Source organism: Macaca nemestrina, chromosome 8, assembly GCF_043159975.1.
Source record: "Macaca nemestrina isolate mMacNem1 chromosome 8, mMacNem.hap1, whole genome shotgun sequence".
In the NCBI taxonomy this organism is placed as follows: domain Eukaryota; kingdom Metazoa; phylum Chordata; class Mammalia; order Primates; family Cercopithecidae; genus Macaca; species Macaca nemestrina.
This window is the reverse complement of record NC_092132.1, coordinates 145,010,214-145,022,595: the sequence shown is the minus strand read 5'-3', so window position 1 is coordinate 145,022,595 and position 12,382 is coordinate 145,010,214. Positions and strand designations below refer to the sequence as shown.

General features: G+C 53.5%; 1 protein-coding gene across 1 annotated transcript in view; it reads right to left on the bottom strand.

Annotated features, from left to right (window-relative positions):
- Positions 1–1,890: 1,890 nt before the first annotated feature.
- Positions 1,891–12,382, bottom strand: part of C8H8orf74 (chromosome 8 C8orf74 homolog) — a 30,319-nt gene continuing 19,827 nt past the window's right edge. Inside the window, exons 3-4 of the mRNA XM_011757330.3 lie at positions 4,415–4,821; positions 1,891–2,259 (exon numbers count right to left, since the gene is read on the bottom strand). Of these exons, the coding sequence (XP_011755632.1) occupies positions 2,023–2,259; positions 4,415–4,821 (644 nt within the window). The 3' untranslated portion in view covers positions 1,891–2,022. The remainder of the gene's footprint in view (positions 2,260–4,414; positions 4,822–12,382) is intronic.

The window sequence follows — 12,382 nt, the reverse complement described above, 5'->3', positions numbered from 1 at the left end:
TTTTGACTTCCATGGAGGTTGGGGCCCAAGGCCTTTCTTCCACTCGCTGCTGTGACTTCTCTCCACATTTCTGGCCCCTGTGACTCTCCCAACTCCTCCTGACTTCTTCATAAATACAGCTCAGCTACACACGAAATATATGTCTACACTGCACCACATCTGGGACTCCTGCAGATGCCAGCAGGGACTGAGGGAGGATGGCAGCTTCTCACGTTGGCTCAGGACCCCATCACCTGAAATGCAACTCTTCCAAAGGCCACTTCTTTCACTTATGGGTTTGGAAGGCCTTGAGATCCACCTGGGCCTTCCCTCTCCTCCAACCTTGCCCCTCAGATGATGCCAGGCCCCCAGGCCTCCTCTGCTTGCCCTTGAATAAATGCCACCAAATGGTCATGGAAGTCATGTGAATTCAGCCAGGTGTGGGTCTCTGGCACATGGCCTGGGTAGAAGCTGTACCCACTTGCCCCTCCACCATCTCCCACACACACATGTGAGTACACCCATCCACGCTGGCCATGAGGGTGTCTGGGACCCTGGTGAGGCCCTAGACAGAATCCGATGGCAGCTCTCACACTTCCCTCAAGACCATAATTGCTTCATCTATACAGTAGATATAGTTGTTCAAAAATGTTTATGGAATGAAAGAGGAAGGAAGGAATAAAAAATTTAAGAAACTCCCAGAACCTCCTTCCTCCATCCCAAGAGGTATCAGACAGTTCATCAAGCTTCTTGGGGATCAACAGACCTGGCCGTGGCATCAGGGTGAGATGGGAGGAGAGTCTCAGGTGTGGCTCCCAGCAGGGCTGCCTCCCCTGCTGGGGGCTCCTGTGTCCTGGACTTCTCTGCCAGGGCTGCAGAGGGCTGCTCTTCTCCTTCAGCAGGGCACCCCTCGCTAAGTCCCCCCAACCCCCTAAGGCAGCTGACTCTGCCTGGAAACACAGACACCAGGTGCACCTCAGGTGGCACAAACTAGAAAGTAGGTGGCAAAGGAGAGATGGGCAGGATGAGCTAATGACACGGGCCTGCCTTATTGGACACAAGGGGTGCAGCAGGCAAATGGCAGAGCAGGACAGAGGCAGTCTCGGGCTTGGGAAGAGGCAGTATGTGGTGACCCCCTCACCGTTCTGATTTCGAGGGCCACGGTCACCTGTCAAACCAACAGCTCCAGGACGTGTGCCACTGTTTGTGTAAGAGGAACGATGCCCCTGGGAAACAGCACGGAAGCAGGAGGGCTTCTGCTCTCTGCTGTGTGACTTCGAGTAGGTCCTTTTCCTCCGTGAACCTTGAAACCCTTGACACATGGGAATAGCAAACCTCACCTTGTCTTTCTCCTAGGACGTCTCAGTGAGAGAGGGACCTGAGACACCATCCCACAGCACCTCTGCTCGACAGGAGAGAGAGCTGGGGCCCGGGGATGAAAGGGACACAGGCAGCATCACACAGCAGATCCACAGCAAAGCGGGCTCCAGGCCAGGTCTCCGACCTCTGGGACAGCACCTGCCCCCGGCCTGAGTCCCGCCAGTGTGGATGTTCCTGGGAGGAACAGTTTTCTAGAGGGCACATGGCTCTGGGTCCTCTTGCGGGAGACCTATGGGCTGGGCTGCATGCAATGAAGCCTGTGGTTTAAATGTTAGGAGGAAGAATCCTAGGATAGATTCTTGTTACATGGCATGGGATTCCCTGGAGGGCTTTGCTGGTGTGTGGAGCACCCTCATTCTTACCAGCTTGCACCCATGGGTGGCTCCATCTTCAGCAGAGCTCAGACTTGTCAGCATGTGATAAGTACCCCCAGAGCAAAGCTCCACGCTTAGCAGAGGCACACAGCCGTCGGGGGAAATCATTTGGATTGGATTTCAGGTGGTAGCAGGTGGTTTCCAAGACAGAGACCAGTTGATGGCATGGGTTTGTTTCTTTTAATCGTGAGAAGTCTCTCTGTGGGTGGGTGCTGAACTCACCGTGCCGCATGGCTCATGGCTGTGGGTGACCGGTTCCCAGTCAGTCTCATGTGGCAGTCGGGACCTTCTACTTCCTTGCCTTCACTTTCTTTTCTTTGTTCACTCTGTGGGGCTTCAGGGCTTCCTCCTGGCCTGCATGACTGGTGATGGGGGGCGGGTTAGGGGTGGGGGCGTTGAGGTTCAGAGTTTTCTTCTGAAGCTTCAGGTCCAAGATGGCGAACGTGTTCTGGATCTTGCACTGCAGCAGCTCCTGCAGGAGCTCCATCTGGATGTGGATAACCTGGCGGACAAGGCTCTCCAACTCCTGGAAGGAACGGGGAGGGCCGGTGAGCGGGGTTGGGAGGTCTCCCCAGATCTGGTTCTCAACTCGGCGCCTACTGCGGGTATGAGGATGTGTCCACTGTCCACCCATCTCACCCTGCCCATGGGCCGCGGCTGCCTTGACCTCTGGCTTCTGGTTGACTTCAGTCAACTAGGGGTGGGAGGTCTGAGGGTGGGGAGATCTTCATCTTCTCCTGACCGGCTGTGGGCTGGCCATGGCCACGGACTATGGGTAGTCACACTTCCTGTCCCTCAACCCTTGCCTAGAACTAAAGCTCTCTTTTTAGATTCCAATAGTCACTCCCTCCCTTTTCTCTTTTGGCCTAGAGTGATGGCCAGGCTGTTTGAGTGTGTCATTTGTTCTGGGCCCATTGGCCAGTGCCGTATTTCCTATAGACCCTACTTCCTGGTCAATGCAGGCTCCATCTGGATACCCCACCCCCAACCATCCTCATTCTCACCTCTCAAAGTTCTAGTGGCAGCTTCATGGGAGGGGACAGGGGAAATGGCTTCAGAGATTGGGCGTGTCATCCACCCAGCCAGCCATAGGAAGAATGGAAACTCAGCCACCGTCCATCCACCGAGTTAAACAGGAAACCCCATTTGTCAGCTCCATCAGAGTCATGGCCAACAGAGCCTGGAGACACAGACGACGTAAGTGTGTTTCTCCAGGTTCCCTGCCCGAGCAACCACACAGCAGAGGAGCTATTGTCAGGGGACACACTGGAAGCAACTGGTTGTCCATAGTGCATTTCTTTGAGATCTTGTATTCACTTAAAAGGTATGCAAAATTGCACATTTGCCCCAGCATATCCTCTTGGTTGTTTTTGTAGAAAAAATTATTGGGGAAGGTTGTTGTGCTATAGGAGAATGCGCAGTGTTTGTTCTATGCCCTTGAGTGCCCCATCTCAGGTGAATAGCTGGGATACACGGTGTAGGGAGCTCTGGCTCACCAGCTCTGCCAGGCTGGGGCCAGCAGTGCCATGCTGGAGGCTGGGCGGGGAGCTGGGAGGAGCAGGCAGGAACAGCTGTGGGACGTGTGGGGCCGTTTGGGCCACTGTGGCCATGCCCCGCCCCACCCTGTGTGCTAGAGCAAGGTCCGTAGACTGTTGCAGGGGTTTTGTTGGGTCTTTATTGAATGTCTTCATGAGCTAAGATTTCATGGCCCCCTGATGTGCTATTTGTCTGCAGACTTAACCTTAGATGAGCACCATCCAGGCTGCTGTGCTCATTGCTCTGTAGAGATTTTCCTGTGTGTGTGTGTGTGTGTGTGTAACCCTAAAGGAATACTTCCCAAGGCCATTTGCTCTTCAGCTGATGATTCAGAAACCAAAATCCCTTGGAACTCACAGGCCCTGCAACTCCCCGACCCCAATGCCTGAAACACATGCACATACTTGTCTCTCAAAGTATGTTCAAAGATGATGCAACAATGATGACTTCAGTGCCTATGTATAGCTAAGAAACCAATGTAGGCTTGGCCAGGCCCTCAAGAAGTCAGCTACCCTGGGCCTGGGGTCGTCACGGTCATTGAAGAGCTGGTCATGGGAAATGCTGGCAGCTAGAGCCCCAGTGGTCTGGCAGACTGTCCAAGAGGGCAGCCCAAAGTCTGAGATTCAGGCACCAGATCCTCCCAAGTCCTCCCCCGGTCCCAGCTCCGCCCTTTGTCTCCCTGGTCACATGACCCTCCCCGAGCTGTCCCCATGTCCCTGCCTCCTCCATCTTCTCCCCTAGCCTGGGGGCGTGCTGGCTCTGGAGAATCTGCAGCAGTTCCAAAGCTGGAGTCTTTCTCATGCCTCTCTTGGTGGAATCTGTCACTGATCAATGACACAGAGGAAGGAACTTAGACTTCAGGGTCAGTCAGCCTCAGTCCAAATGTGAACTCTACCTCATGCTAGCTTGGTGGCCTTGGCGAGTTGAAAAGTTCTCTGAGCCTCAGTCGTCTCATCACTAAAACAGGGACATGAATTTCTACATTTAGTCTACCGAGAAACCCGTGGTAGACTCTTGATTCCTCCCTGCATCTCTCCCCCTTCCCATGGGTGCCAACGAGGAGCTCCCATCTGCAGTGATGCCAGACCTGGCTGATGTCTCTGCTGGCCCAGGTGCCCACCCATGGCAGGTGGTCAGAGCCTCACCTGTCTCTCCAGGACCCGGCCAGGCTGCGCAGGCGCAGCAGCAGTGAACACCTTCTGCAGTGAGCTATCCAGCTCCAGGAGCAGCGTCTCTTTCAGGAGCAGCACGTCAGCGCGCTTCTGTGCCTCGGCCTCCGTCAGCGCCGCCACCTGCTGCCGGTGGGTCCACAAGTCCCTGTCCATGCCCTCGGCCAGCGGGAGGGCCTGGGGTGGCATGCACACCTCCAGGTGGGCAACGGTCAGGCTGACCTGCTGGTCCTGGCCCAGGACATACTGGTAGAGTTTGTAGTGGCGGATGAAGGTATGGTGGAAGTAGTCACAGAGGGCCAGCAGGTGGGTGGTGTTGAAATGGTCCTGGTAATCTCTGAGCTTGTTCCCCAGGATCGTCACAGCCTCAGTAATGGAGCAGCCTGTGGGCACAGGGGCCAGGTACAGAGTGGGAGTGGGACAGAGCTGCCCTGCCAGGCAGTGGATGTGGGCTCTGCACCTAGACAGCCTGGTCACAGAGCCCATGTCCCCACCGCATTTTAAAAAATATTTATTTCTATTTATTTTTTTGAGACGGGGTCTAGCTCTGTCACCCAGGCTGGAGTGCAGTGGTGCGATCGTAGCTCGCTGTAGCCGCCAAATTCCAGGCTCGAGAAATCCCCCTGCCTCAGCCTCCTGAGTAGCTGGGACTACAGGTACATGCTACCATACCTGACTAATTTTGTTTATTTTTTGTAGAGATGAGGTTATCACTATTTTGCCCAGGCTGAACTCCTGAACTCAAGCGATCCTCCTGCCTTGGCCTCCTAAAGTGCTGGAATTACAGGCGTGAGCCACTGTGCCTGCTCTAACTGCAATTCTTATTACCATGCATTAGCTCTTGAAAATATGGAGTGTACCACGTTTCTTTTTTTACTTGCAGTAACTTACGCTTATCCCATTTTTTCTTACATAATTACCCCAGTATAATCATATAAATATGATTTTATGATCTCAGTATAATCACATTATCATTACCAGTATTTTGTCTTTTTTGTTTGTTTGTTTTTCCGAACTCCTGGGCTCAAGCGATCCTCCTGCCGTGGCCTCCCAATGTGTTGGGATTACAGGAGTGAACCACCACACCTGGCCAGTATTTTGTCTTTTGATGCCTGTTTTAAAGGCTTACTTTAGTTTGCTTTATCTTGTTTCTACTTCTCTTCAGGAAGGAGATGAGAATGCAGAAAAGGAATCCCCATAAGAGTAGAGTAGGAGGTGGCTGGGCACGGTGACTCACACCTGTAATCCCACCACTTTGGGAGGCTGAGGCGGGCGGATCACTTGAGGTCAGGAGTTCGAGACCAGCTTGGCCAACATGGCAAAACCCCATATCTACTAGAAATACAAATATTAGCTGGGTGTGGTGGCAGGTGCCTGTAATCCTAGCTACTCGGGAGGCTGAGGCAGGAGAATTGCTTGAACCCAGGAGGTGGAGGTTACAGTGAGCCGAGATCATGCCACTGCACTTCGGCCTGGGAAACAGAGCAAGACTCCATCCCCCCGCCAGAAAAAAAAAAAAAAAAAAAAAGAAAGAGTGGAAGCAGGTGATTGATGCCCAGGCAACTGTTGTGCTGGTGGCTTGTGTTGCAGAGTTGGGAAAATATTATTTACACCGTGCAAAGGATTGGCTCTGAAGGTAGCACTTGGGCAGTGCTCCTCAGGGGGTGACCCATCTCCCCACTTCTTCTCTCCTCCTCTCCCATTCACTCCTCCTGCTCACAACTCTTTCAGGTGCTCAGCACAGTGGTTGGAGGCAGGGCTCTCCCATCATCTGCTTGGTTCTCAACAGAGGAGGTGGTTCATGAAGGGTCGTGGCTGAATTACATGCCTACCCTGGTGAGTAGATGAGCAGACATCAGGCAGAGAGACAGGCAAGTCAAGGGCAGCAGGAGAGCACGGCCCTGGCTTGGAGACCTGGGTTCTCATAGACACTGTCCTGGAATTGCACTGTGGACTTGGCCAAGCCTATCCTGCTCCCTGACTCAGTGTCCCCCTCTGAAGAATGAGGGCTTGGGCCAGGCGCCCACCAGATCATGCACTTTGGAGAATTCCACAGTTCCCTCTGCTGACAATGAAAGTAGCATGTTGTAGGCAAGGAGCCAGGCTTTTCCCCGAAGTGGGGGACCTGGCTTGTCCACAGACCCTTTCCTTTGCTCTTCCTTTGTGTGAGCCCTCCATGGGGCGCTATGCGGTTTCCTCACCCCCGGCTAGAGTGCTGCATGCCCCTTCAGCAGGGACTGTCTCAGCCTTGCCCACAAGGTTGTTTTGAAGTCCCCCCACCCCCAGTCCCTTCATGTTCCCTCTTGGCTGGTCCCTGAGGCTGTCTTGCTCTGTATGGAAATATTCACCTTGAATCTCCCCAAAGTACCCAGAGGGTGGAGACATCGTGGTCTTGGGAAAATATTAGCAAAAGGGGCACCACTCCACTTGGAGCCATGTTAGGATGTGCTGGGAGTGACGCCTGGATTCTGGCATCTCAGCCTCCTGGGGGAGGGAAGGAGGGACTGCTCCACCATGCAGAATTACAGACTGGAGGCTGTACTTCTCCTTTCTGTGATGGCAAACCAGCAGGCTTGGAGCCCAAGGGTTACACTCCTCTTGTGAGGGTACCAGGTTTGGAGGTCTGAGATACTCTGTCCCTCTTAGATATGAGACTGGGCCTTTTTCCCTCAAATGTAAAATTCAGAATAGTGATACTGACTTCATAGGCTTGTTGGAAGGGTCAAATGGGGTAAGATGTCCAGCTTCATACAGAGCCTAATGCAAGCCAGCAATCAATAAATGCTGTAGAAAGAATTTATTTCTACCTTTGCAAAAAAATGTTTCTCTCTTCCCCTTTCCCCTACCCCATCAAGCCTTCCCTCTATTCTTTCCTTCATTCATCTCTGTCCATCTTTCCATTCATCCATTCTTTCACCCACCCATCCACCCATTCATCCATCATCCTTCCACTTATCCATCCATCCATCCATCCATCCATCCATCCATCCATCCATTCATTCATTCATCTATTCTTCCATCCACCCATCTATTTTTCCACCCATTTGTTTATCCATTCACCTATTCATCCATCCATTAATTCTTCAATCTATCCACCCATCCATTCACCCATCCTTCTATCCATTTGTGAAAGGAAAATAAAAACTTGGGAACCCAATTCACTATGCCAAAAGAAAAAAATTAACCTGAAAGTTGAGTAACACAAGAAACTGCCTTTCCTTTGATTCCTAAGCAGGTAGCTACAAATAAAAGGTTAAATATCTCCACAGGTAGCTACTCTATGTTCACCTTATCTTATATAAGGTGCCAATTTACTGAGCAAAGGAGGAACACATAATTGATTATTCCCCACCTGCTCCTTTTCTCTTGCAACATGTGGATCACCATACCCTCCTTTTTTCCCTCCAGCCCACTTTCCCCTTTAAATATCGAAGCCCTCAAAATTATCCTTGGAGAAAGGAACAGATCTTTCTTCTAGGTATGTCATTAACCTTGGCAAAATAACCTTCTAAATGGATTGAGACCTGTCTCAGATACTTTTCGGTTTACACATTTATCCTTCCATTCACCCAAGATTAGTTTGTCAAATAGTGACTGAACCTATAAATTGTTACTGCTTATTAATTACTTGGCACTATGCAAGATTTTGGCAATACTTGACAACAAATAAGTCATATCTCCTGCTCTCAGATGCTTGCAGGAGAGACACAAGCAGATAATAACACACAAGCAGACACAAGCAGTGCATAGTAAAGAGGAACAGAGTTGGGTGAAGAAGAGCATGGACTTCAGGACCAGGTCCTTCTAGAGAAGGCGATGTGTGAGCTGCATCCCAGAGTGAGGCTGAGCCAGGCCCAGAGGTGGGGCCACTTCACAGCCCAGCTGAGTGACAGCAGAGGAGCAAGAAGCAGCCTGGCCTGGGTGGGAGCAAGGTGAGGCTTGTTGTCGTTGGCACCTAAAGGTGGAGGCAGATGATGGCAAGAGCTGCATGGAGAGGTGGGTGGAAGACAGACACAAGGGCCTTGGATGGATGCCATACTCAGAACCAGGGCTCTGTCTTCTGGGCCACCTTTGTATTCTCGGCCCCCAGCACTGGGATTTGTGCACAGGAGGGGCCCAGTCAAAGTCTACAGAGTAAATGAACCAGCTCTAATATGTCAAGGTGGAGGTGTTCATTCATTCTGTCAACACATACTTATTCGGGGTTTCCCTGTGCCAAGAACTCTTGCAGGTTCCAGGGAGGTGGTGGAGGGCTGGGGAGGAAATGCACAGATATCTAGCTCTGCACAGGGCTCTCTGGGACTGGCAGCACACAGGACAGGAAGAAGGTCAGGAAGGGCTTCCCTGAGGAGGCAGTAAAGGGGCTGGGATGGACTGGATCAAAGGGGTTTGCTGGGCAAAGAGGTGGTGAAGAGCGAGGCAGGAGGGACAGCAGCTTGTGCAAAGGCCCTGTGGTTGAAGCAGGCATGGCCCTCTGAGGGACTGAAAGGTGGGGGAGGAAGGCAGTCAGCAGGCTGGAGATCTGCAGGCGAGGAGCTGCCTGGCTGGAGATGAGGTTGGGTAGGCCAGGCCCTGAAAGCCCCTAGCATGCCCTGCCCTGCAGGGGTCCCACCCCCAGGGTCACGGTCTGGCAGTACCCCCGAGGGAGTCTTTCTCCAGAGTACTCATCAAGGTCTTTGATCTTGCGCATTTTACTGATGTGATTTCTTCTTGGTCATTTTCCCTCCACTAGCACTCAAGCTGTGAGAGAGCGAGAGGCCATCTTTTCTGTTCACTGCTGGGTACCAAGTGCCAGAGCAGTGCCCAGCTCCTAGGAGGTGCGCTGCAGAGAAGGAGAACCTTGTTGAATGGACACAAGGGAATGGGCATAGCACTTTCAGAGGCCAAGGCAGGGGGATCACTCGAGCTTGGGAGTTCAAGACCAGCCTGGGCAACATAGAAAGACCCCAACACTATAAAAAAAAAAAAAATAGCCAGCATGGTGGTGCATGCCTTTAGTCCCAGTTACTCAGGAGGCTGAGATAGGAGGATCACTTGAGCCCAGGAGGTCAAGGCTGCAGATCGTGCCACTGCACTCCAGTCTGGACGACAGGGTGAGATCTTGTCTCTCACACACACAAAAGGATTTATGTAGGGAACATCCCCATGTGCCAGGCATTGAGGGATGTTGCCTGTGGCCAAGGCTTTCACCATGGAGGCTGCTGGGCTGGCAGAACAGGCGCCACAGGCCAGGCCCACCCAGACATGGCAGAAGGGTTTCCAGCTGGTAGGGGGTGAGTGGAGCCAGGTTCCAGGGAGCCAATTCTGGCAGCAGGAGGAACAAGCTGTGTCGGAAGGAAGGGCCAAGGCCTCGGAGGGGATCAGCCTAGGGCAGGATCCAGGTCCAGCTTCACTGACCAGAAGCTCTTGGCTGCTGCTGCCCTCCGGACAGCAAAGACCCGCCTGGCCCCACATGCCCTGTGTCCCTTCCCGTCCTTTCACGCAGAGCTGGGCGTCAGAGCACGCAGGCCTGCCGTCAGTTGGCAGGAGCTTCCCCGCAGGGACACAGTGAGAGAAGGAGGAGCTCTGAGAGGCCACGGGATCTGCACATGCCCCATGTCGGAGGCACCAGGCAGGGGTCCAGAGGCCGATGGGAAAGGCCACCCCAAGCAGAGGGGCCAGCAGCGGTGAAGGCCTGGGGCGAGTGGGGCACGGCGTGGCTGTGTGCACAGGGCCACACCCAGCTGTCCAGGAGGCAAAGCAGGATTCTGGGGACTGAGCTGGGGGACCCAGGGCTTGTGGTCAGTGTGGACAGGGTCGTTCATGACAGCCCTGTGTGCGATGTGAAAGAGTTGACTTCATCACGGAACACAGGACCTCTGAGGATAGAATTAGATACATAGTACATAGAATTATCAAACTCCTCAGGGTTAAGAACCTGGTGGAGAGGTACTGAGGCCAGACATGAGAGGTTGGCACCATCCCAGAGGGAAGATGGTGACCACGTGGAGGACAGCAGAGACTGCCCATCGAGGGATCCCAGAGGGTGAGCAGACACGAGGCCATCATTTTTGATCAGCAAGCTGGACTCGGGGCCTGTGTGGGGGCGACGGTGTGTGAGCTTCACCAGGTGACTCATCACACCTTCTCTGAACTGGCCAGAAGGTGCCCTCCTCCTCTAGCCTGGCCTGGCCTGACATGGGGTGGGGCCACCTGCATCCTGCAGCTGTGGGTGGCTGTGTCTGCCTCATTGGCGAAAGCCAGCCCCTGAGCCCCTCTGTTCAACCCTAGCAGCTGTACCCAGAGCCCAGATCTGAAAGGAGAAGTCCGCGAGGCTCAGTAGTGCGAATGCGCTCAGCAGCTGTGCTGAGCCAGGGTTTCCTGGCGGCTTGTCATCCTGGCCGATGCCCTACTATGGCCACAGGCTGTGGCCTGCACCTAACAGGTCGTACAAACCAAGTGCAGACCTTGTCCTGGGTCAACAGGAAAGGAGCCCCTGGGCTGAATTCTAACTTTCGGCCCCCAGACACTCTTGGCTGATTCTGGGTTTCAGCAAAGCTTGTTGGAAGCCGGCTCATGAGACATACTTTCTTGGCCTTGGACCACACTCCCTGGGCCTCGGGTTGAGAAGTTCCTGGTGACTCAGAAAGCAGAGGGATTAAGTCTCAGGGAGAAGCCGCTGGCTGCAGGGCGGACAGATCTGTGCCTGCAAGTTGCTCTTCAATAACAGGGAGTGGCCTTCATTTGCATTGGCTGCTGGAAACTTCCTGAAGATGGTCCCCAAGCCCCTGGAGGCCAGCACCTGTGAGGAGATGCAGTGGGAGTGGGGGAGGGGAGGAATGAGGAGGGAAGGGCGGGGGAGGCTTGCTGGGCAGATGTCAGCAGAAGCTCCATGATCAGGGCAGAAACCGCTTGGACCAGGAGGCTCCAGTGGCTTCCTTGGCCCCTCAAACCTGGAGTCTGGGCTGGGCGAGCAAGGGGAGATGCGCCATGTCCCTGTGGGGCTGGAAATGGGGAAGGCTGCTCCTTCTGGGTGTGCCTGAGCGGGAGGACCCAGGTACCCCGACAAACCAGTTTGGTTCCCCCATCTTGCCTCCCAGGGGCAGGAACCAAGTCAAGCTACAGCCTGGCACTGCTCACCTTTCCCAACACCTGAGCGCCTACCAGGGCTGACCCGGTATGGTGGGAAGCAGACGAAAGCAAGGGCCCACCATCTCCACCCAACCGCATCCTTCATCCCCCCCGCATTGCCCTCTGCCCCCTTTGTGCTCCTGGGGAGACTCTACTAGTAAACTCCTTCACCCCTGGGTGCCAGGGACTGTACTGCCCAGGTGAGCTCCCTTCAGTTAGAGAGCGCCCACTGCCTTGTGCCATGCATGCTCTAGGTCACTCAGTCTCCCAGCTCCCAGCACAGTGAGGCTGGCACAGGCACCAACCCCTCTTCACCCGGGAGAGAAACCGAGGCTCAAGGAGGCTGAGGGGTTTGCATAAGGCCACTCAGGTGGTAAGTGCCTCAGCTGGAATTCAAACTCCAGGCCATCCAGCTCCAAGCAGCTTTGAGGTCTTTTTGTAGATTCTTGGAGGTGGACACTGCAAGGGACCTCCAACCCCATTGGTCACATTTTCCAAAGAATGTTTTGCAATAGCTGTTACAGTTGACCCTGGGACAACATGGGTTGGAACTGCAAGAGGAAGGAGTCCCTGGGCTGAATTCTAACTTTTGGCCTCCAAATGCTCCTGCGGGTCCACTTACACATAGATTTTCTTCCTGTGCCACCCCCAAAACGGTAAGACCAACCCCTGCTCTTCCTCCCCCTCTGCCTGTTCAACATGAAGATGACGAGAATAGTGGCCTTGATGATAATCCACTTCCGCTTAATGAAGGGTAAATGTATTTCCTCTTCCTTATGATTTTCTTAATACTTTCTTCAGCCTACTATATTGGAAGAACACAGTACATAATAC